General features: G+C 37.6%; 1 protein-coding gene and 1 long non-coding RNA gene across 3 annotated transcripts in view; one reads left to right on the forward strand and one right to left on the reverse strand.

Annotated features, from left to right (window-relative positions):
- Nucleotides 1-739: 739 nt before the first annotated feature.
- On the reverse strand, nucleotides 740-2565 carry LOC147840295 (uncharacterized). Its single transcript, XR_015511432.1, has 3 exons — nucleotides 2520-2565; nucleotides 997-1088; nucleotides 740-876 (listed from the first exon to the last, which is right to left on the reverse strand). It is a non-coding gene; the product is annotated as an uncharacterized LOC147840295 (long non-coding RNA).
- The window catches only part of zhx2a (zinc fingers and homeoboxes 2a), a 24254-nt gene continuing 315 nt past the window's right edge, over nucleotides 1973-25911 (forward strand). The window contains 4 exon segments of one of the 2 annotated variants that reach the window (NM_198814.2): nucleotides 1992-2108; nucleotides 11268-11368; nucleotides 22312-24894; nucleotides 25311-25911. The exon segment at nucleotides 25311-25911 is cut by the window's right edge and continues 315 nt beyond it. In NM_198814.2, coding sequence (NP_942109.2) covers nucleotides 22467-24884 — 2418 coding nt within the window. In that variant the 5' untranslated portion in view covers nucleotides 1992-2108; nucleotides 11268-11368; nucleotides 22312-22466 and the 3' untranslated portion in view covers nucleotides 24885-24894; nucleotides 25311-25911. 2 annotated transcript variants of the gene reach the window in all.

Here is a 25911-nt window from a genome sequence, read left to right on the forward strand (position 1 = left end):
TTTGACAATGAATTTAAACTATTTTACAATGAATCTTACAAGTGACATTTACAAGTGACTTTGTGTGTTTACTGATATTTGACAGTGATATATAAAGTAATTGTATAGTATTTAGATTCTATTGGTTGTTTATTTCATGTTTTTATTCTAAATATCTGTGTTTGCACGTTTTAATGTCAGTTAAATCTTCATATCAAGCGTGCTATGGGCGTGCTTTTTCTTGAAGCGACCTGATTGGTAGAATTTTTTTTTCTCGATTTTAAAATAATCAAAAAGTATTTAAAATGTGGGTCAAAAAAGGAAAAACTTACATGGCCCACATATCAATTATTAACATCTGGGCCAAATATTACATTTTACATCTGGCCCAAGTATTGTGTGCCACCTTAAAGACGGTACCACCTCTGCCAAACCAGGGCCATATTTGGCCCACATGCTGTATGCCAGTGCCGGATGAATGCCTACCATCCCAGATTTATGCCAAATCAAAACATGTATGCCTGGGTGGTGAAATTACCTTCCCAATCCCATCTGAAGTACAAAGTCCCTACTGAACAGACAGTTAGACTGCACTTGACAGCATTAATTGAAAAAAAACAAAACTTTTTTCTAATCCCACCCTGTTCTAGCATGTACCTTGCTAATCAATGTCTGAATCTTCAAATTTAAATTACTTCTTCATCATGTGACTACGGTATATGATGAGTTTGTGGTTGTATTCCTAAATTACTTTTTATTCAAGAGACATTACAGTTTTCTTCATAAAGATACAAACTTCTTATCTGGATCAAGAAGTAAGTTAACATGGAATTCACTGAAGACACAATTCTCCACACCTCCATGAGCTACTGAAAACAGGTGTGAGCCTCCACTGACCTAGGACACAGAAACATTCATATTTATAACACTGAAAAACAGTTAATGTTATTTCTACATGCTCTGTTAGGTTAACAAAAAAAACATGGCTTTTGGTTCCATACACATATAAGACCTCACCTTTGAATACAACATAATAATAAAGTCGTGCATCTCTGAGCGTCATATGTGGGTTTTTACTTTCAGACTTGATCCAACTTCATCTTGCAGACCTACAGCATGAACTAACCTCAAATGATATAACTTAAACATTACATAGCATATCCTGTAGATGGCGTTAAATGTATTGACATCTAAAGGTGCAGGTGTGCTTACCTGAGTCATAAATAAAACATGTGCCCATAAGTTCAGATGAACGACAAGCAAAAAAACAAAGATCAAGAAAATGTCTATTAATAATTCATTAACTGCTTATTTGTATGTAAATATATCCAAGCACCGGCGGATCGGTCCTGCCTAATGAATAATTTATGAGATTCTGCAGCAGTTTTCTCAACCACTGCCCATGCAGAGCAGCACGTTGGAATTTTCCAAAGTTATATTTGTTCACGTTTCTCTTTTCCTAGAGATTTCTTTTTTTTTACTTTGACAAATGTTGTTAAAACACGTCCGTAATGACTAGTTTTCTATAGCGACGTCTTTAATTCTGCACAAGTTTGTAAGTTGGCCTGTTTTGAGGTGTACACATAGCCAGTCTTCAGGCAATCCGAGGGAGGGGAAGAGCAGAGGGAGGGCGAGAGGAAGAGAGAAGGGGACAAGAGGCGAAGATGGGAGGAGAGAAGAGAGAACCAGAGAGATCCACTGGCCTTCAGCGAAGTGCTTAATATTCAATGACCTATGATCCAAACTCACGCAGGGGACGTCAAAACAACAGTGGTTTAATCATCTCAAAGAAGGAAGCGCAGGGTGAAGTCAACTACTGCTCTTGCACTCAAAGCCAGCGCTTGCCGTCGGCGATTTCCAAACTTTGGCGTTTAACAATTCATTTCCCAAGTCAGGATGGAACGGCGTCTTGTATCGTATGCAAATACGTCTGCTGACGTAGTTGATCATGTGGGTTTTGGCGTAGATCCCCCTGTGATCGCCAATTTTTTTCGGCTGTTGTCTTTAGGATTCGGCAGAATCATTACAATCGCACGCTTCTGTCGGCTGTACACGTGGAAAAGTAAGCAATTTTGGACCCTAGCTGGCAATAACATCACATCCCTGCGTTTTCCGTTGGAGGTGGGCAGGTAAGAATGAGCGAATTATTAGTGTCGGTTGGAAAATTAGCAAACAAACCTTAAAGTTGCGGGCGTGTTTGTATACACACAATAAGTAGTTGTTTCGGAAAGGGCTGTGAAGTGCTGCTCGTGTCACTTGTTTATTTCAGTTGAACTTTGTTTGCTGTATAGGTATATTGTAGAAAGTGAGCAGCAGAATAACCGCATCGACCTGACCCGATAACCTCAGTTTTTAACGTTTCCAGCGCTGTGATTTGGTGTGGCTTGCGGAAAGTTTCGCGGAATGGTTTAAGTTAAGCGCTATTGGGCGCGAGAACATGTCTACTTCTCTGATGTCGAAATAAGCAGCAAAATATGGCTACCAATGTCGACATGGCGTTACGTCGATCCAAGTGATTTTTTTATTCGGGTCTGTCTTACCCTAGTAACGTCTTCTTTTCGATTGTACGCCAAGATCGAATTCAATTTAGTACTAAGAATGATTAATTCATGCACTTGTATGAAGTGAGCACGGCACGCAACTACTTTGATTTCGGCTTGGTGTCGTATGATGTAGGCAGTGGTGACGCCTTCCACGACCATACTGCATGGCACACGCATCAGACGCGAGCCACATTGCAGCACTGTGTTCACATCTGTTATACTTTCTAGAATCGTCGCATCTGCACTACTCAAAGCAGGCTATGTAGAGCATATGCATTTCTGTAAGCTGCATATGATGCTCGATAAGTGGCGATAAGAGTTCTTAATTTAGCCTATCGCGAACAATCTCCGCGAATATTCCTAGGGCACTTCAGGTGATTGGAGTGTGTAGAGCGAACACGTGATATTTGCTTTAGTGGGCAGTCAGATGTGATTTCAAAAGCATTCAAAGTATCTATACTCTGAATCTTCCATCTGTCTGACATCCTGAGCTTGTTTACTTGCAGTATATGGCTAGCAGATCTTCTCTACTTTTTCAGGTAGTTTGACGCTATTATGAATTCATTGTTGGAATATTTGCCCAATAGAATGAAAGCAGAAATATGTTTTTTTATAGGATTCAGAGGTTCTTGAAGTTAAGTTAAATCAAATTAACGAGGCACAAGCACCTGTGTGTTGTAGATCTTTCAGCGCCTTCTGTGGTGCATTCTAAAATGTTATTGAGGTAAGGCAAGTTTAACACATTCAGACTTTCTCCTTGATAATATGTCAGAAAAGTATGCTTTGTAAATTCCTAATAGTAAAATCATATTAGCAATCAACAACTATCAAAGCTCAACACTTTTCACATTCAATTAAATAGTGTTCATGTTGTTTTGTAGTCATATTTACATGTGATTTTAGTTCAAATATTCAAAGTACCATGGTAAGCATTATAAGCAGTGTCACAAGTCGTCACTAAACAAATGTGCGAATATAAAACCAACTTTACTGCAATTCAAATATATATATTTTTTCACAATCTGTATATATATATATATATATATATATATATATATATATATATATATATATATATATATATATATGTATATATATATATATATATGTATATGTATGTATGTGTGTGTGTGTGTGCACATATTTACTGTGTGTTGTGAGTGTTTCTATGTTGTGGTTAGTCATACTCTAGACATATTTCTCCTTCCTTAAAAAACTAGAATTACTCGGTGTAAAATGCGAAGTTAGATCTGAAGTTTAAATGATTAAAAATCACATTGGTTGCTTTGATTTATTAACTTAGTCCTAATACAATGTTACATCACAGTCAGTTAGTACCATGTTTTATTTTTTTAATTAATATGAGTAGGTATTTGACACAATATTCAGAAATGTACGTTTTCTCTTTTATTAAACAGACTCGCTGTAGGAAATTGCTGTTTTTGAAGGTGCGTTCCCCTATTGTAATCGCATTTGGATAAAGTTTCATTGAAGTTTAAGAACTTTTAGTAAAAGGCTTATATAGATCCAAGCATCCATACATATGTACATGAATGGTCCCAAAACATAAATTAAACAGCAGTCAGATTTAGCATACTTAAATTATAACAAATTCTAAAAAAAAAAAAAAATCTAAATAAAACAAACTCTGTCAGACCTTTACACTAAAAAATCCTGGTTTCCCTATTTTAAGCTGAATCAAATTAACTTTAAGAATCCATTGCACTTATATTATGTTAAACTGACTTAAAACAGCTTGCGTAACTTATACAATTAAGTTAGAACATGATTAATTTAGTTTTATAGGTTACATGACCTTAAAACATTCATATAATCGTATAATTTTTTTACAGAGTAAGAAAATACTGATTCGGTATTATAGAATTCTGTCTAAATATTCTGTATTTTGCATTTAGAAGCAACTAAACATTCTCTCACTCTCTGCAAACCTTTAGCGTTCACTTTGTGGGACGTTATATGGAATCGTGTCTCATTACAAAGCTTTATTCATAGAACCGAGACTGAGATAACTTTTACAAAGTAGTGACGCATATCATCAAAAGTACTACTCTGCCTGAGTTGCTCTGGTGCAAAATGCGGTTTGTGCCAGGTGACTGGCTGGATTCAAAATGGCTGCCCGCGTTCGTGAAGAGCTGACGTCTTTGAGGAGGTGGTTGCTGCTGCCTCTGCCTCGTAGCTCGTGCTGTCGGTGACTAAGCCGACAGTCGCTGATGTCACAGCCGTGGGTTGGGCTCCCTTAAAAGCTGTGTGTTCTCTGTCGGTGCTGGTGGTCATGACTCCACTGAAAGCAGAGCCTCTTTGTGAGGGAGTCTGGCCTCACATTGAAGCCAGGTTATTTATTAGTCATCACTACCAAAGCTATTAATTTCCTTCTGCGTTCATGTCCTGGAAGAGCGAGTCAGAACTGATGTACGCTACCAGCTGAAGTTGCAGTTCAAGTTGGCATACTATTCTGCTCTGTTTTCTGCATAATGAGTACAACAAGTCATGATTCATCGCTGTGCATGTCATATATTTTGCAATCACACTCCAGTGATTATAATGCTAGAATGCTTTTGAGTGGCAGTGGAAACAGTCGGGCCTCAGCAGAGTAGATTCTTCCCTTAACAAAAGAAAATAAACAAACACAATCAGTTTGAGAGGGCTGTTTTCTTGATAGGAAACTTTTTCCAGTCGCTTGTGCTGAGCAGCCTCTCTGTTGCCAATTTTCTGCCCTACTTTTGCAGCCGTGACCCAGCTTTTTGGAGGTGTAATGGAGAGACTGCATATAACTACACTGACCATAATAACCAGCAGCAGAATGGAAAATCATGCTGTTTATTTTTTTGCTCAGGTGTTGTTAAATTAAGGCAGCCGCATCTTGAAGGTTGTCAATCCTCAGGTGACTTGAGTTTAATTCATGGTGCCTCAGCTGTTGTACTTTTTAGAGAAGCTTGAAGTGTTATAGCAGCTGTGAAAGATAAAGGTGTTTATGATGGATGTGAGATAAAGAAAGATGTAGGGCTAAAGATGTTGACTTTGTCTTATCAGTCCACTGACCTGCAGCTTATAGTAACGTGAACAGGAAGAATCATTGGAGAAAAGAAAAATAAGGGTGTCACTGTTCGTAGTCAGGAGAGAAAGTTTGGTGATTTTGACATAAGGGCCAGTATGGCACTTGCTCACTCAGAACGAAAATTGGTCTGTCCAATCAAATGAGACAAGTTTGTTATTTACTTTTTGTTGGAAGAAAAATCTTGTGTAGTAAGTAACATGAAAAAGAGAAATAAGTAATTAAATTCAATGAGGCCTTCCAGTTTTATGCTTCTATGGCACGTGATAAAAAAAGCTAAATAAAATGGTAATAAATAACTATATAAACAATCAATCCAGTCCAAGTGCACTCAGGCTGTAAAATATTGTCTATACGCGCTGTACCACCAATCATACCTGGGATCCAGTTTGTATTAGTTAAGCTCATCATAATTGTCATCACAATGCATCTGTCTGGCTTAAAGTAGGCTTCTACGAGTCTTATTTTAGCTAGTTTGAACACCTGCATATTTTATATCTATACATACATACATACATACATATCCGCATACATATCCGTGATGCAGATGCGGACCATAAGCTATCGGTTCAGTAATAATCGTTACCGGTTATAATGTACTGACGTCATTTATCTCCTATACGCTCTGTCGCGAGGGAGGTGAGCGCGAGTATTTACAACACAGCCAACTCAGGCCCGGCCCGTGGCATAGGCACCATAGGCAAATGCTACGGGCGCTGTACATTCAGGGGGGCACCAGAAATTAGCGTGGTTCAGATGGTTTTGTTTTCGATATTCCTGACACACATTCAGTTATAGACGGCAATAACTCAACCTCTTACCCTAAAAAGATCTAAAGTGTGTTTCCTACAAAAAGACGAAGCTGGTTATGTTTCACAGCTGTCTTTTTATTTTTTTCACTTGACATTACGAGCACTGCTCCGTTTAAGCCCTCGCAATATGTGTTTAGCCGAGAGAGCTCGCGCTGAAAAGAGCTCTCAGTAAGGGACCATCGGAAAAGTGTTTCTTTTTTCGGCTCCGCTCAGCGCAAGCTCTCCCTGTTGCGAGGGCTTAAGTGTGTGTGTGTGTTTGTTTGTTTGGTGCTGTCTATGTTTGTGTGTGTTTGAATGAGAGACAGTGTGGTGTTGTGTGTTTGTGTGTTTATGCAGACAGCTTGTTATAGCCTCCCCCCTAAAATATAACAATGTATATGGAAAGCATCGTCAATGCACCGTGATGCACCGAGATATCGAATTGATCCGAATCGAAGGCATGATAATCGTAACCAAACCAAACCGTGAGACCAGTATAGGTTCACACCTCTAATATATATATATATATATGTATATGTGGCCCAAAAAGCTGTTATAAACTGTTTATTTCAGCTGGGTGATTACATTGAGATGACATTGCAAGCACAATTGAGCCGTTGGGCAATGTAGACCAATTTGGCATCGTACAATGTCTATTGCGAAACTTTGCTATGGATGATGCCGGCGTCATTGTAGGAGGCGGTGAATTAATTATTTATGAATAATTACTGAATTCATATTGAATTAATTATTTGTAGCTCACCGTTTCTACTACCTGATCTGCATAGTCTTTGTTTTTTTTACCTATAACCAAATCATAAATAAATAAAGATAAGTTACACACAAATTACCACCTGTCAATCACTTCTTCCATGGAACTCTGGCATGAATAGTCAGTGATATGTGTCATCATAATGGCGTTGACGAACTTTGTTGCATAACAAAAGTGGATTAATCAGCAGCAACCAACCAACAGTATCTGAGGTTTTCGCTAAAATTACTAAGTACAAGCGTGAAAGTGAAAGGTTGAAGCAGTGTACTGACTAGGCTTGGGTATCGTTTATTTTTTTTTTTTCGATACCGGTGCTAAATCGATACTTTTAAAACTATACCGGTGCCAAAACGGTGCCTGAACCGATACGTTTTAGCCACAAAATGATGGTGGATACCTCTTCAAAAACATTTTATTTCACAAAATATAAAAAAAAAAAATTTTAATAGAACAATATAATTACAGTTTTAAGTAAACATCAATTCATATTGTATTACATTGATACATTTCCTTTGATCATTTGTTGGTTAGCATAAATTTAAGATTTGCATTATGAAATTACATTCGCTTACTATTAACCTGTGGGGGGCGGGCAGTGGCCACATACTTTTAGGAGCACATTTAAACAAAAGTATCACAAAATACTTAATTATTCGAAGTGATTTGTTTTCATGCATCACTCTGCAGTCTTCATAAACAAGATAATTAAATAACTTAAACTCAAAATAATCTTCCTTGTTCATTTATTTGACAAGTAATGTTATACTGGTGTAGGAGAACACATCTCTAACATTCAAGTACATCAAGGCACATTGTTGCACCTGTAAACTTTAACAGGCCTACAGTTTATAGGACTTCCTATATTAACAGTGTTATAATCGTTATTGGAAACAAAAAGTCCAGTCCACTATTTTGATAGTGTTTCACAGCATGAACATGACTGAAGTTTAATCTTTTTATTACCTGTGTCAATTTGGGCATCAACTTCTGATGAATGCGGGGAACTGATGCGCGCAGCACCTAAAGCACGAGTGAGGCTCTGCCTTTAAGCCCTCAAATTATGTGTCATTAAGTTTGACATGTTTCCCCCTTACACGCAACTTTTGTAAAGACAGTTGCTATGTAAGAATCCTTGCTTGTAAAATACGCTTTAGAATGCTTAGTTTAAGCAAATTGGATGAACGCAATCATGCGTGTTGATCAGAGTGTCGCTCTCGTGTACCCAATCCACATTCGTTAAATGTAGACATGATTAATTAAATATCACGTTCAACACCTATAGTGAGATGCAATCCAGTTATACATCCTTGATAAACTGTCAGACGTGCACTGCTCTTTGGGGATTTGTGCTCAAAGCACCCGCTGACTGCGGGGGTTAAAATGCATGCATACGCTGCCACGCATGACAGTGTGTGTGTGTGTGTGTGTGTTAGGGTTGTAACAATATACCGGTATGACGGTCTACCACGATTTGAACGTGCACGATTATCATACCATGAACAATTGCATATCAACGGTTTTAACCCTTAAAGACCGAGACAGCCGTCCGCGGCTAAAAATAAGTATTGCTCTTAAATGTTTAATAACTTTTGATCCGCTGATCCGATTCATACAATTCAAAGATTGGCATAAAGAAGAGAATCTCAGCTTTCCAGTGCTGTATCACATACTATTCGACTTTCAGAGGCTTCGGAATCAGTGCGGTTACGTCATCAAAATTTGACAACGCTGATTTGACAAAGAAACGCTCGTCACTGTGTCTCTGGACAAACCAGACATGATACATTGATGCATTGTCCCTCCTCCATGCCCAGATTGGTTCAAACTCGCTGTATCACAACCAATAAGCATAGGTTTCGCTTTTGTTTGTGAACCAACAACGAGCTTTTTGAACAACACGGAATGAGAGATAGGCTGTACATTTATGCGCGGCTAAATAAAACGCAAAAAAAAAGTTTTGCATGAAATAATTCTCATACTAAGTACTTTTGCATGCACAGCAGCACAGAAACATGACAAAACAGTGACACAGCAAAGACGAACTGCTGCTCTTGCTGTTTTCAAAAGACGCAAATGAAGGTGCAGCTGTTTGTCTGCATTGTAGACAACCATATCCAAATCCATATCCACAGACAACCATATCCATGCTGGCACATAAAACCTAAGGATGTTCCATAATGAATCTAGTTTCGTTATGTAACTATTTATAGTATAGTAAATATTTATATCTATTTTTTTTACTGAGGATTTGCACCATGTTTATTTGGACTTTATTTGGACTTTGACACATTATTTATTATTTTCTTATTTTTTATTTGTTCATTGTAAGTGGTGTTGTTTATAGTAACTGAAAATATATTATTTTGAAAAAGTCAAATTTGCTTCACTGTTCTATTATTTTGTAACATTTGTAACATACCACAAATGTAATCGTGCAGACCAACATGAACTCCAGGCGCGAAAGCGTTATTTAAAAAAATGCCTCATGCTAGTTTATTTTGACGCGCAGCGTTAAAACATCCACCAATCAGGTTGGCACTTTTGTTCACGTGCATGGAGCTACTGAAGTTAAAGTAAACAATACTTGGAGGTGCTCAAGCACAAAATTGTCAATGTGAGCGCACATTGAAGAAGATGCCCAGAGACGATATGATCGTGGAGCTGCTTATTGCTTCTTCATCGCTAGAGCTGGAGCTGCTACTTAAATCATCAATGCTTGTTCGAGTCACCAGTAACTAACAACAAGCGTGTGAACTTCCTCTCTTCCTCTTCTTCTGTGTTACAAGTGGGTGTCGGACGTTTAAAGCTGTATAGCGCCATCTAACGTCAAGGAGTGAATTTGCATACTTTCCTGCTTGACGCCAGTGAAAATCGCTTGGGTTTGAATGTGGAAAAACGTCTCATAAAACGCTGACGATAAAAAGCGTCCCGGTGTGTAGGAGCCCTAAGACGTATTAGTGTACACGGGGCCATGTGTATTTTTCCTGAGTAGGTTGCTGCTGTGATCGGGGCGGGGTGAAGAATTCTGATGCCGGCTCAGCATTATGATGTTTATCTGCCTTCTGCGATGGACGATGGCATCACCTATTGACCCAACCTTAGTGTGAACAGTACTAAACCTCTTCTGAAGGCCAGAGGGTGCTCATGTGGTAAACTTCAAATACCCACAAAAATGAAATCCCCATGGCATTGCATTATAAACAGAAAATTGAACTGCTTTTTTGATTAATTGTGATTAATAATCACAAATATGGTATCATCTTACAAAAGGATTTATTTTAAGCACTCAACTGAGTTTAGTTTGGAGGAAAAACACGTTATCAAATAGGGTATCTGGAGTAGCAGTATTTACTTCACAAAACTGTTGTTTACAAAGAGGCTACGCAAACAGTTGCCAATATTACTAAGCATTAGGTGTTAAAGATATAATTAACGTTTAATTAAATCATCTGCAATTTTGAGTGCAACTTAACAAAGGTCATCAGTGAACTGTTTCTCTGTGTAGTAAATGCTGCTCTATCTGAGGCACATGTTGTAGAGTTTGTAGAATTAGCAAAATGTGCATGAAAACTGCTTTCAGTTAATCACCCAGCCCTATTGTTTATATGGGCTTAATATACAGTTGTCAACATTTGAAGCGGTTCAAAATGTTTTTATAAATTGTCCTATGACAAGAGTGGGTGTTGTTCAAAAGTTTTAGGACAACTTTGATAAAAGGTTTTGATCCGCCTCAAATGTTGACTACTGTAGGTTGGTTTCTATGTGAAACAGTTCTGTTATTGTGTTGAGCCAGTTGAGACATTTTCAAAATGAAAAAAAACTTTTTTGTGTACGATGCGTATCACAACCATTCTTTTTATTTTCAGTTAAAACAAATCGATTTGGTTCATATTTTAGGCCTTTATCTCTTTCAGCCAAAAACAGTGATGCAGATTTTTAGCTGTCAGAATCTGCATCCCTATTTTTATCTTGTGTACGTACTGCAAAATGCTGTACTTTATGCGTGTAAATGCAGATTTCACCATGGTCCAATTGATTTAAAATTGTCTTAGACATTTACATGAATATCTTGCATACAAAGAACAATCCGATTTTTTTTTTTCTTATAGGGGAGGAGCAGTTGGGTGAAAGAAAGGGGGCCGAGGAGAAAAACGTGCCTCAAAAGACCTTAGAGATCCTGTACTCTGAAGGTGGAGGTCGTCATTGACAGGTGGGCCTCTAATTCAAACAGATTTGTGATGATTTCACAGTGAAATGCAGTATAAATGGAGCACAAATGATGTTTGTAAGGCAGAGACAGAGCTCGTTTCCAGTGCCCTCATTCATGAGCTTGAATTATTCAGCAATACATGTAGTTAAATAAGTTTTCATCCTGTAAAAGATTTCAGTCTCTGAGAGAGACAGATAATAGCGTATGATGTGCTTGTTCCAATGAAAAGATAAACAGTAGTCAGTGAAGACGGATCATTTTGATGCAAATTATAACTTCAAAGCTTGTCTCAACTGCATGCCTGAGCTGAGTTGAAGAATTTAGCCGCTCTTCATGTCTCTTTCAGTCGGCTAACTTATTTTCAGTTTTCTGCCTGTAGTATGTTTTTTATTCCTATGAAACTGTTCAGTGTGCAAGATGATGATATATTAACAAAGGATATTGAACTGACTTGGTTAAATTCAAATGAGCCAAGCATCCATCAATATTAAAGATGGCTGATACAGATAAATACTGATTATTTTCCTATAATGTCTGACAAGTGATGTTTTTGTCTAAGCAAATGTAAAATAAATTCTGTGGCTAAATTCTATAATATACAACATGAAAAGACTTTTGCAGTGCTGGAAAGAGTACTGCAAAATCATACTCAAGTAAAATAGCCATTACTTGCCCAAAAATGTAGCGCGAATAGAGTAAAAGTATCTGTGGTAAATATTACTTAAAGTATGAGTAAAAAGTAGAACTTTCAAAAGTACTCAAGAGCAGTGAGTATTACGCTGGGAAAGGTGGATGTGTTTACATGTAATTTGATTGGTTAAGGCCATTTCGGTTATCACACAGTAAACATTCATCATCTTTTCATCAGTGACATTCAGTCTAAATAGTCTCTGGGTCATTGCGTAAAGTATCTTCTTGGACACTTTTAATGCTTTTTAAACAGTTTGCTGCATGCCTTAAGATATGAGGGTATGATGCAATTTTCCTTCTATGTGTTATTTGATTGGACCAGAATTGCAGGACTGATTTTTCTAATCCTCATAGACAGGAAATAACTATAAAGTAGTGACTGCAGGTTGAAGGAAAATAATGGAGTAAAAGAACTGATACTGCACAAAAAATGTACTCAAAGGAAATTAAAAGTACACATTTTTGAAACTACTTAGTAAATACCGTCCCTGAGAAAAACTACTCGCTGTAATTTGAGTATTTTTAATTTGTTACTTTACACCCCTGGACATTTGCTAGATTTTGATTAATTACCACAGTGCTATTAAATTACAGGAACATTTTTTTTTTTTTTAATAGGCTCTTTTTTTTTGGCGGGAACACTTTAAGCTGGGCATAAATGGTTGAATTTGAATAATTCAACCTGAATTTGAAATTCAGGTTTATGAGCCCCCTTTGATTTTTTTTCTTTTTTAAATACTTCCCAAATGAAGTTTAACAGGGCAAGTAAATTTTCAACGCAAGTCTGATCATATTTTTTCTTTCGAAGAAAGTTTTATTTGTTTTATTTTGGCTAAAATAAAGCCAGTTATTATTTTTTTAAACATCATTGTAAGGACAAAATGATTAGCTCCTTTAATCTTTTTTTTTTTTCGATAGTCTACAGAACAAACCATTGTTAAACAGTAGCTTGCCTAATTACCCTAACCTGCCTAGTTAACCTAATTAACCTAGTTAAGCCTTTAAATGTCACTTTAAGCTGTATAGAAGTGTCTTAAAAGTATCTAGTGAAATATTATTTACTGTCATCATGACAAAGATAAAAGAAATCAGTTATTAGAAATGGGTAATTAAAACTATTATGATTAGAAATATGTTTAACAAATCTCTCTGTTGAACAGAAATTGGGGATAAAAACAAACAGGGGGCTATTAATTCAGTCTTCAACTGCCTATAATCAAAAAATGATTAAGTACAAATAATTGTTTAATATGGATTGACGTAGACCAGTTAAAACACCATTTAATAACAGCCAAAAAAGCTCCTGGTTAAATAAGCATGGTTATGGCACCGTTTCATAGGAAGACAATGGTGAATTATTTTCTTGTTCACCTCACCATGTTGGAATGCTGATCAGACGAGGAAATGTATAAACAACAAGAGAATGGAGTTCATGCACAGTCAGTTTACTCCCCATCCCTAAAATGGTTGTGCTGGTGTCAGTGTGGAGTCATGCCGAGCTTTAGATCTTAGTGGGATCTGTGTTATTCAGGCCTCTCGTGTTGTGACTCAAGCTCACAGATGGATGACAGTAGCGATGAGTGTCCAGTGCTATGAGTCTGATCTATCGAGCAAACCAGTTGTCCACCATTTTAGAGGCTCGGGTCTCGGAGTGTGTTCAAATGTTTATTTTTATTTTATTTCATTTCAGACAGTGCAGAAAATACACCAATCGGGTCCGAGCTGGCTGTATGATGTGGAACTGCGCTGTTGTGTAAATGTTATGAAGTCATCATATCAATAATGGCTCTTCAGAATTATAAAAAACCTGTTCGACGTTGTTCATTAAAAACATTTGGCGGTAAATGTAGACACAGTCATGTTAACCAACCGGTGTTACCGGATTAGTGTTTTATTTAACAAAGTATTTCATCCGAGGCTCATAGACGCAGTGCTCAAACATGACCCTGATCTCTTTATCCTCATCGTGACCCTTTCCATCCGCATTTCATAAGTCTCTGGGACGACAGCAGTCATATAAGATAGTGGTCGGCCACAGATTTTGTTTCTTTTGAAGACGCTGTGCACTGCTGAGAGCGGACAGGCCTTTACAGATGGCTTTAGCTGGAACGTCATGCCCTGTGTATCTGGTTATTTTGTCAAGATTAGCCATGGCTTTTTAAGCATAATAGTGTTCAGTTTCAAACTGATGCTCTGTTGTGTTTGTTGGTAATTTATAACAGATCATATGTTCTTTTGAATAATGTTTTGTTTTTGTCCTTTTAGCTCACAGAAAGGGTCCCTGTGTAGTGCATAGCTACACACGTCTTTTCATATAAAAAGTGTCCAGTTCGGTGTCCCATTACTTTTTTCTCAAAGCATTAGAGAAACAATTTTCTCTCTCTCTTTTTTCCAACATTGAAAACTCCTCTTTATTGAGGCTAACTTGCTTACATACCTACATACCTAGTGTATTGCTTTACCTCCGTCTAATGTCCAAGGTAACATTTTATTTTATAGACTTTGCAACTTTCCATTTAATTACTGCAATAATCACTAGGGGTTTAATGGTATACAAACAAGATGGTTCGGTTCCTATAAATACAGTTGTGTGATGTCAGAAAGCATCAAAAACAGCAGTTATTGTTGGAGTTTCTGATAAATTGGACAAAATCTAAAATCTGAAACCGTATTTTCTCTCTATTACTAGAAGGACGTGTGCTGTAATATATAGGGATGCTCCGATGAAGATTTTACCAGCTAATACAGAGTACCAATTCCTTTTCATGGTGATTGGCCAGCACCGAGTACCGATTCTGATGCTTCAAACTTTCTAATGCATAATGCATATTTTCACTCTAGGTGTGAGACTTAAGTGCCTTACCTAACAGAATAAATGAAAGATGTTGCATATAATCTCTTGAACATGACTCTTATAACCATTTAGTATTGACATGTAATAATCAGATTGGATGAAAAAATCAATAACAAAGCAATTTAAAAACATTGCAAATGACGGAAGAAGAATTCAACCTTACTCAATGACGATAAGAGCACGTATTTGATGCATAAGAAGTTAAAAAGCACCTATAGATCTATTACTTCTTTACAGAAAGGAAATAGGCCTATAAACCACTTTTATTTATATGTTTTTACAATAAGTTTATTATAATAAGTTATATTATTAAATATTTGAGTTAAGAATATTTATTAGGTTTTTTTATTTCCCTAATATTTCCTGCCCGGTTATAATGGACTTGCAATATTATTGAAAACACAGAACTTGTTTGTAAAAAGAATTGGGTTCTAATATGTCCTCTACTTGTAAACTCGTTAACAAAACAAACACTTTTGATCAGTTTATAAGATAGGCCAGATTAGCAAGTACCAATCAAGTCATGAAATGTGATTTATCTCTGGCCGATCGATCGGAGCATCTCTAGTAATATAATATAATATAGGGCTGGGCATTTTGGCCTAAAATCAAAATCTCGATAAATTGAACATTTTAACCCGATTATTTCATTTATTTATTTTGCCCTCAAAGCTCACTGACAGGTTTTGTACAGTTGATATGCTCTCATATTACAAGTGAGAGATTTTGAATGAGGGGTGCATTGCCTGATTTTAAATGAATTGAAGGAAACCCACACCATCTACTATCTCTGATTATTTATTGAACATCAACACACGTTAGGGAAAGTAATTGAAAAAAACTGACCTGGAAAAGTTTGATCAATTATAGGTTCTGAATATATTATATTAAGTTCTAGCCCTAATATATTATGTTAAGTTTTATAATATAACAAAGATTCAATAATAATAATAACAATAATAATAAAGCTTTATTTATGCATTAAACCTGAAATAGCATAGATTCGAGAATCAATCTTTGGATTTAACACAAAAAAAGAGCCAATTTATAAATTATTCTTAAAATTATATGTACAGTGACACAACAAAATTGTGTATAATTGTAGTAAATTGTGTATAATTACATGCAGACCAATTCCCAATGCTTTAGAATGTTTTTAATGTTACTTGGTACTTAAATGCGTATTTGTATGGTGTAAAAAAATTGTGTAACCATGTGCAAATATTAAATTATACAATGGTGCCATAATCACAATAGCTTTGTTGCAAAGCCATTTTAATGAGTAAATAATGACCTAATTCATAAAAGCTTTCTGATCCATCCCATATTTTGTGCAACCCTGTTACTTTGTGTTATTATCTTCTCTTTAGTTTCAACCTTTTATAACAAAAAGTTAAATATCATTAAATAAAATGAAACTTGAAATTTATGTAACCAGTCAAAATAAATAAACTTTTCACTGGAATGGCACTTATTCATGGAAAATTGTACATTGTATCTAGGTTTGTCAGAATGGAAAAGATACACACGTTTTGTGTTTTTTTCTTTACTTTTGCTCCCTTTTAGCAGGCATAATTAATGCATCCACTCGTACTGACTGATGACAAATGTATGTGCACAAGTATACAAATCTAGAATTAATAGGATGAATGCAATCTCTCAATGCGGGTTTCCCCCCGAAAGAACAGGCTCGGCCAAAAATAGGAATGCGGAACGTTCCTCATCTGGATCTCTGTGGAGAAAATCCCTCCCACCTGCTGCTGGGCCGTTTCCATAGCGACGCATGAGTCCAGCTTTTTCAAGGCCCGTCCCTTGGCACCCCAAATCGCTGAAAGCCTGGACACTTACCCAGAGGACTCTGCTTTGAGCGCTGTGTCATTCCCTTACTGTAAAACGACGCCTACACGTTCCTCATTTAGACAAACTAGTTTTCCTCTAATAAAAAGATTTAGTTCTTGTTACTACACAGTCCTGAAATAGAATGTGAGGAGCTACCTTTTATTGATATACATATATTTTTTAGGAGTAAGAGACCTCCGCTACATCTTCCTAATCTTAGACGGGTGTGTCCACATTTTGAGTCTAAAATAGATGAAGTGATTCTGTAGCGCTTGACACTTTTGTCTGTATTGTCATGAAAAATAGCACTCAATGTACATCTGTGCTGCGCTGCAGGCTTCTAGAACCCCATTTGATGAGATTTAAATTAATTCTGCCTCATTCCTAAATTCAGCCCCCCCTACTGTGCTTGACGGTATTAACAGAGCTCAGTCTCCACCCCTTAACAGCGGCTTCGCAGCAACATCCTCTCCTGAAAAAATATACATGTGAATCTATACAGGCCCACAAATATCTATTGTGTAAAAACAGTATAGTGTTGTAAAGAAACAGCTGTTAATGCTGTTCTTGCCAAAAAAAAATCATTTTAAAAATCCCCAACTCTTGTACTGTAGACACTTAAACACGCAAATTGGTTCTTTAAAGCATATTAAAATGAAGCATATTAGGGACTTTAACACTGGGCCAGTGACTTGCAGATTTGAGTTTTAATTGTCTGTAAATCAGGTGATTGATTAAGCTTAAGTTCAAGTTCATTTATTTATAAAGCACATTTAAAAACAGCATCAAGACTGACCAAAGTGCAGTACACAAGATGAAGTAAAATAAAAAGACAGAATATAAAAAAAAGCCAACAGAAACGACTGGATAAATGTAAAAGTAAAGCAGTAAAAAGGACTATTAAAATTATATTAAAAGCCAAGCTAAACAGCTATGCTTTTAGGAGTGATTTAAAAGCTTCAGGGTGTTTTACATGAAGTGCAATGAGAAGTAAGTCACCATTAAACTGTGCTCTCACACCAAACACAAAACAATTGACTACAGCAAATTCAGTTCATGAGGCAGCACTGCCTGTGCAATTAAAGGCATCCTAATTCTGACATTTTTTGCTTGCTTACGTATCTTGACCTTCTTTTCCATTTGAGCTTATAGGTTCAAGACACCCTGGAGTACTTTTCTTTGAGATTTTAACAGCTTTGTGTGCGTTGAGCATAATTTAAGACAATGTTAGCACCTGTTAATCTGATTGTTACGAAAAGTGGATCATTTGGAGCTTTTGTCCGCTAATTTCATCTTCCAGGTTTGGTGGGATCAAAAATGGTGACGTAGCGCGAACCTGCTAGTGGAGTGATGACATGTCGTTTTCTCATTCATTATTATTCATAGCAGAGTTTTCTTACCCTACGAGAAGACCCTGCTTCTTAATTATTTATGACAGGACGTGCTTTCCAATGATAGGCTAATATAGACAGACCACACAGACCTGCACACAAATTTCTTTGAATTTAACTTTGTAAACTATAGGCCCAATCCCAATTCTACCCCTTAGCCCTTCCCCTTACCCTCTGTGTAGGGGTAGGGGTGTCCCAATTCTCTTTAGCTTAAAGGCGTAGGGCTAAGGGGAAGGGGTAGATAGCCCTTCGAACTGAGATTTTTTTTAGGACCACACTCGAAACCAAACAAGCACATGTTTTAATATGTTTATAACCGCGTTAATGTTTTACCCTCATACTTAAAAAAAAAAAAAAAAAAAAAACCTTAAATGAAAACGGCAAAATTTTGCCATCCCTAATTATAACTCCTGTATAGCAGTCCCACAACATTCTGTCACTCGATGACCTTCAAATACCCTGTCAGAAAAGTCTAGTGGCTGGGAATGGGCTTTTTACAGTGTCTGCTATAATGTTAATGTTGTTTTTGGTGTGTTTACATTGATGAAAATGGCCACTGTTTTACATGTGCAGTACAGTTACAATCTCATTGCCAAATTAGATCATTATGATAACATGATGTATGCCTTCAGTGATTTCCTTAAGGGCTAAGGGAAAGGGGTACAAAAATAGAATTGGGCCATAAAATCATGCATCTCCTCACATTTTGTGTAAATGAAGCAATTTGAGCACAAAAATTAGAACTCAAACCAACTGAGTACTGCAAAACCCAATAAGTTGATGCAACCAAAACCGTTTGAGGAAATGTTTGCTACAAACCATTTGAGCTAATCTAAATGAGTACTGTGAACTTACTCCATTTGAGTTGAAGTAATAAGGTATTTAATTAACTCATTACCATTAACTCTGAGTTCAAAACTCTTTTCAAATGAGTAGAATTAACTTTCAGTAAATTGAGTTAACTACTTTCATTTTTTTTTTTCATAAAGTTGACTGTTAAGTTTTACAGTGTAGTGTATCTTTTGTTATTATATACATAATGAGGAAGAAGCCTTTAGCTAAGCAGTCCTTATTTTGCTCACCTGGCTTTTGAAGGCAATTAGCAATTTTTTTTCTTTTTCGACCCGTTTGTGGTATTGCTCAGCTCACACAGACACAGATGCTCCTGCCAAATTTACACTAGTATTTCCTCCATTTCTTGAAAAGAAGCCCTTTGAACTTCTCCCCCAACTTCCCGCTGGCCTAGATGCTGCTTTCTCATTGGCTGTAGCTAATCGTCAATGTTATTTTCAATCAGAACAAATTTCACACAGCATGGTTTGAATCAATGACAGCTCCAGATATTTAGCATAATCTGCCAAATATCTCACAGGTGTCGGCGACTCATTGGCTATTCTGTCAGATCGTCTTTGATAGTTTTGATTTCAGACATTTGTCTGTAATTTCTCAACCTGTCGGCAAGTCAATATCAGGGCTAAAATCGTGCAGTCTGATGTGAGGATGTACATAATGTGCAGGCATGTAAATGATTAAGACACTAGATGGGCAGAGTTGCACACGCATCACAGTAGCTTAAAGCTGTCTGTAATTGTGGCACATGCCATAACCAGCATCTACACTGGTTTTCAACCAGTCTCAGCTTATTTTGCAACTTTATCAGCTCCAGGAACATGATCTACTGCTCAAATATAGCTGGATGCTATATTTTTTATGGGAAAAAAAAATAATTAGAGTAGGGTCTAACTCCACTAATGTTAATGATATTAGCCATTTACATCCACCTATTTTTGAGCATTTTGGATATGTACATTAAAAAAAAAAAAGTTGATGGAAACACCAAGATGCACATACATTTTGAAAATGTGCATAAAAACGTATGCGCATAACTGAGTGAGATAAACTTTTTATTCGATAAGAAAAGATTCGCATAAACTATGATGGAAACACTTTTACCGAACAAATTCCTGTACGCACATTAAAAAGTCATGTGATTTTGTATTTAGAGATCATGTGATGATAAATCGTGTGTGAATGGACAAAACCAGCTGGCTGAACACATAGTAAAACATCTGAAATGTTATTTTGGGCATTCTAAAATGTCAGTATTAGTGTTATTATATTATTAATGACCTCCAAAACTGACAAGAGTGTCCGTGTTCCGCCTCTCACGTCTTTAAACACCACCACACGTCAATTGTGTGTCTACTTACTGTCTTCTGAGGCACAGGTCATTTATTAAATAATGATTAAAAAAAAAACATTTACACAGCTTCTACTACCACAGCAAATTCCCTTTTTACTTTTCATATTTGAGCCAGTTAATCAGGAAGTGGCGATTTTGTTGGATGGAAACCCTGCTTAATTCGCTTGTCTTTTATGTGATATTCCAGTTTTGCACACAAATTTAATTGACATCTTTGGATGGAAACAAAGCTATTATGTCTGCAATGCTGTGCTGTTTTCTGCTTCTGAATATTTAGCATTGTAAGCTTTTGTAGGAAGTTTTGTTATCCTGTGCCACACTAACCAAATGACGTTATTGCCAACGTCAGCTTACATCACGTCAGAATTTCTGCAGACAGTACAAATGCCACCAGGAAATTGAACCTTGGGGAAAATTGAATTCTAAGGGGACTGCCCTGGGGACCAGTTCCTGTAATATCTGGTGCAAAAGCTCCCATTATTATAGAAATTGTAGATTTTAAAAATGTACTACCCCCGTCATGGCTTTTGTATCTTTCCTGAGTGTGCCAGCCTGAGATAGTTGGTTTGTAAAACAGTAGGTTCAAGTGGATCTTTTTCATTTGATATTTCTTTTAGCACCCTCCTAACAGTAAGTACACAGAGATATTTGTTTTCTGGTCAATAAATGCTATTGAGACTCAAAGGCAAGTAATATTTCTTTTTCTATGTAGTTTCCTGCTGTTTTATTGGCTGCAAGCCCTTGGCAAACACTTAAAATTCAGAGTGGGCATGAGTGTTTTCCTTTATTCTTTATGATTTTCAAGAGATAATAAATGTACTGGCTGGCTGATGAAATCATCCCCCTCCTTCAGTATAGTTGCATACTATTATTTATTATTTAAAAGCGGGGTTTTTTTTACCAACGATGAAACTAGTTATTGAAAGAAGGAAAATTGTTATGAATTAATTTCTATTTTACCTTCTCAACTAATATAAAGTATAGAACCGGTTATTATAATTTAGTGGTGTGTAAAAAAAAAAAAAAAAAAAAAAGCTGAACTTTGGTTGTCCTTTCATTGCCGTTAGCACAGCTTTTTTTTTTCAAGAAAAAAAAAAATAGCCAAGGCTACATTATACTAGTGCTCTCACAGTGAGTTGAGGCTGTGATATGAGATGCTCAGGGTCCCATCCATATTTAATCAGTCTCCAATGTACTGAGATCTGCTGAGGCCACCACAGGCCTGAGGAAGGCTATTATTGGACTGGACAAGTTCAGTGTAGCACAGGATGTTTTTGCCCCTCCCAACTATACTGACCACCGAATCGCTGATGCCTCTAATACAGAGCACTAGGGCTAAAGGCTTTCTTGCAGGAGCTGTAACACCTCAGCTTAATTTTTAATGAGGTTATTTAGTCCTCTGTGGTGATTTTCCCACTAAATTAAGCTGTGTTGCAGCTGAAGTGACAACGAACTGTGATTTTTAAGAAGCTGATGCCCTTTGTGTTGATGGACATCCATATAATCACACTGAAACAACACACATAGCACAAATCAATAATGTGTTCATTATTTTCTTTAGACAGAACACTGTAAAACATTGCATATCCATATGAAGTGTCTAATGCAGACCCAGCAAAACATCCTAAAACGGAAAAGTTTTTGCACACCACACATTACATCCGGCATCCATAGATGGCACTTTGAAATCACACCAAAGACTACTCAGAATTCTTGCACTATTCACAAGTGTTCACAAGTTTAACCATATACAAAATTCTGACAAGGGACATGCATGTTGCATGTTAAAGGCCAGCTTGTTTATGACCAGTGTGAGACCCATTTAAGTATGCCAGTGATCACAGTACATATATGATTCATACCTCATTACGGTAACTAATGGATGAGAAGGGAGTCTTGCAAAACAAGGCAGTAATGCTTAATTTTGTTTAATTCTAAATATTATTTCTTTTCTTTTTTTAAATAGACTGCGTGGTCTGGGATGAAGTCTCATGAAGTCTTACATTGGAGCTGACGTTCACAGTCAGCGAAATCATCCTTTACCGATCCTCCAGCAGACAAAGACTTGCCCATTACCCATTAACATAGTCCCACTTCACTGCACTGTTTTACTCCCTGAACATGGCTAGTCGAAGAAAGTCTACAACACCCTGCATGATCCGACCAGATGACTTGGTGCCTGCAGATGACCCAGAAGAAACTGATTCTTGTGTTGATGGTGCAGAAGAGAATGGATCTTCACATGTATCTTCTAGTGAGGAATGGACGGATAGGAAGAGTTCTGTGAACTCTATGCAGGAAACAGCAGTGCTGGAGAAACCTGAAGTAAAAACACGTCCACAGCGAAAACCCCAGGGAGGTTACGAATGCAAATACTGTCCCTTTTCCACACAAAACCTCAACGAGTTTAAAGATCACGTTGACTCCAACCACCCCAATGTTATACTCAACCCACTGTATTTGTGTGCGGTATGCAATTTCAACACAAAAAAGTTTGATTCTTTGACAGAACACAATGAGAAGTGCCATCCTGGGGAGAGCAACTTCAAGTTTAAGAGAATCAAACTGAACAGTCAGACCATTCTGGAACAGACAATCGAAGGTTCAAACTGTGCAGTCATTTATGATCCAACCAGCCCTCAGTCAGGAGAGGACTTTGCTGCCTTTCCTCTGAGCAAATCCACTACTATTAAGCTAGGTAAGCCTAAAGCAGACAGTTTACGGTTGCAAGATGACAGTCCATTGGACAAACTTGCTCAAGATCTGCCGAAAAAGCAAATTACTGCAGTGAATGTGAATGGGACTGTAATCATCCCAGATGCAACACTTAAGGATGGGCTTTCTCATATAATGCCGTCCCTGCAACGGCCACCCAACTACAACTTAGTACCAAAAATTGCTGTCCCCTTGAACACTTCAAAGTACAACCCCTCACTGGATGATAACTTGACCCTCATCACCTCTTTCAACAAGTTTCCATACCCTACCCAAGCAGAGCTCTCTTGGCTCACTGCAGCCTCCAAACATCCTGAAGAACAAATTAAAGTGTGGTTCACTACCCAACGGCTAAAACAAGGTATCAGTTGGTCTCCTGAGGAGGTTGAGGAAGCTCGAAAAAAGATGTTCAATGGAACGATTCAGCCTGTTCAACAGGCATTCACTGTCTTGCCTGCACAGTTATCTCAGTCCACTAAAGCTTCACAGCCCCTTATCCAAACCGTCCCTTGCCATGTTCTTGGACAATCTGGTCTAGTGCTGGCACCTGTTGCCAATGGCTCAACTGCAACCAGTGCTTCTCTTGCACTATCAGTTGCAAATCAAATAGCACAGGGTGTCAAGAGGCCCCACACAGCACCACTTGTTGCCCCAGAGATAAAGAGGCCTTCGATAATCCAGTCCGTTCAGAGTACTCCCAAGTCTGTTTCTCCGACACCAAGCTTTTCTTCAGATAGTGAGAAAACCCCTGATCAGATCAGAGAGCTGACCGCCAGCTATGCTCAGTGCCAGTTTCCTGATGACGAAGAAGTGTATCGTCTCATCGAGACAACTGGCCTCTCCTGGGGAGAGATCAAAAAATGGTTCAGTGATCAGCGCCATGGAAACCATAAGGCAGTGCAGCAGATTAAAACAGACCTCTCTTCGAAGGACAGCCAACCGCATAAGCCTGTCGCCACACAATTTCCACTACTAGAAAGAGTCAAAGGCAAATCCTCTGAGCAAATGAAAAAGTTAGAGGAGAGTTTCCAAAGGACTAGCTTTCCGACCCAGGCTGAGATGGAGCACCTTGTGGCAGATACCAGGCTCTCCAAAAATGAAATCGACTGCTGGTTTACGGAGCGGCGTGCACTACGAGACAACCTAGAGCAAGCCTTGCTTAACTCAATGGGCTCAAAAAGGCTGGAGCATCACCTTCCTATGGGGTCATTGAATGGATTCCATGAGCAGGACGGCAGAGTCAGGGACTCACCGCTTCCGATTCTTGCATCCCCAACGTGTCCAGAGGCCATAGATAGCAAGTCTCTCTGCCTTCTTAAAGACATGTTTGCACAAACCCAGTGGCCATCACCAGAAGAGTACAACCAACTAGAAGTTCAAACAGGGTTAGCACGTACAGAAATTGTCCGCTGGTTTAAGGACAACAGATCTGCTCTGAAGAACGGAACCTTAGATTGGATGGAGCAATTTCAAAGTCTTAGCAGCAAGAGACCCAATGGACAAAACAGTTCACTGACCTCAGAGCAGGCTCAGAATGTCCTACAAAGGCACTTTCAAGATTCAAAGGTACAAAGGGGGGATGGTTTTGAGAAGCTTGCAGAGCAGTCAAAACTAACCAACCAGGACATAGTGGAATGGTTTACTAGTAAGCTGGGCCACAACATGCCTGATATCAGCAAGAGTAAGGACCAACATGGACAGGCAAACATAGATGGCAAGAAGTGGGTTTCCTTGGCAGCTGACATTGATGGTAAAGACTTTGATGCACAGAAGGTGGGCCGAGACCTTGAAGTGCTGTCGGCAGAGCACAGAGTGACTGGATGAAGTTATAAAGGTAATAATCCTGTTTTATTCTTACTAGATATTTGAATGGAGAAGGGACGAGAGAGAGAGAGATATATATATATATATATATATATATATATATATATATATATATATATATATATATATATATATATATATATATATATATATATATATATATATATATATATATATATATATATATGCTTTCCCAGAGTAATAGCTGCTGCTTGTGATAATGTAGCAGATGTGGTTAGAAGACAGCCGGGATGTCTGCAGTCTGTAATTTAGCCTTTAGAAAAACAGCTTGGCAGCTAAAGAGAGGGCAGAGCCCAAATTCTGTATTAGTTGGGAGGAGGGCAGTGTGTCAATTTTGGATTTCTTTCAAACTCTCATCCATAATTCATATGAGTCAAGTGGCATTTGTTGCTTCTTTTGTTGCAGAAGGAAAAAGGCTGCTATGACTGATCTAGACGGGCCTGATGATTAAGGAATGACCTCGGTCATCGTATATGGAACCAATGATCTCATATTTGGACTCTGAGATTATTAGATGTGAGATGGACTAGGAGCATCTGTGAAACACTGTCCAGAGAGTGACCATGGAGTGCCAAAGTTTGACTGCTATGTTGTTAGAATTATGTTTATTTTATAAAAGGGCCCTTGTACATATTTTTTTCTGTACTTCAACAGATTTGTAAAATTTTTTGAAGATGAGACTTTTGTTACGTTTATAATAGGAGTCCTAAGACATTTCCCTTGACCCTTATAACGGAATGTTCAATCATTATTGTGAGAGGACACAAAACCAACCCACCTGCTGGTGAAGCTGGTAAAAAAACACAATGAGGTCCATGATGGCACTTAATATTTCAAGTGGACACATACAAGCGGTGCTTCAGTAAAAACCATCTCATTCCAGAAAACGAGGTGATATTATGGACTTTTCTTTTTTTTTTTTTTTGGACCATGAACACATTGACTGCACTCTCATACTGTACCTTATCGCCAAGGGGACAGAGCCACATGGTGGACATAATCATAA

Source organism: Danio rerio, chromosome 16 (genome assembly GCF_052040795.2).
Source record: "Danio rerio strain M-AB ecotype USA chromosome 16, GRCz13ab, whole genome shotgun sequence".
Classification (NCBI taxonomy): domain Eukaryota; kingdom Metazoa; phylum Chordata; class Actinopteri; order Cypriniformes; family Danionidae; genus Danio; species Danio rerio.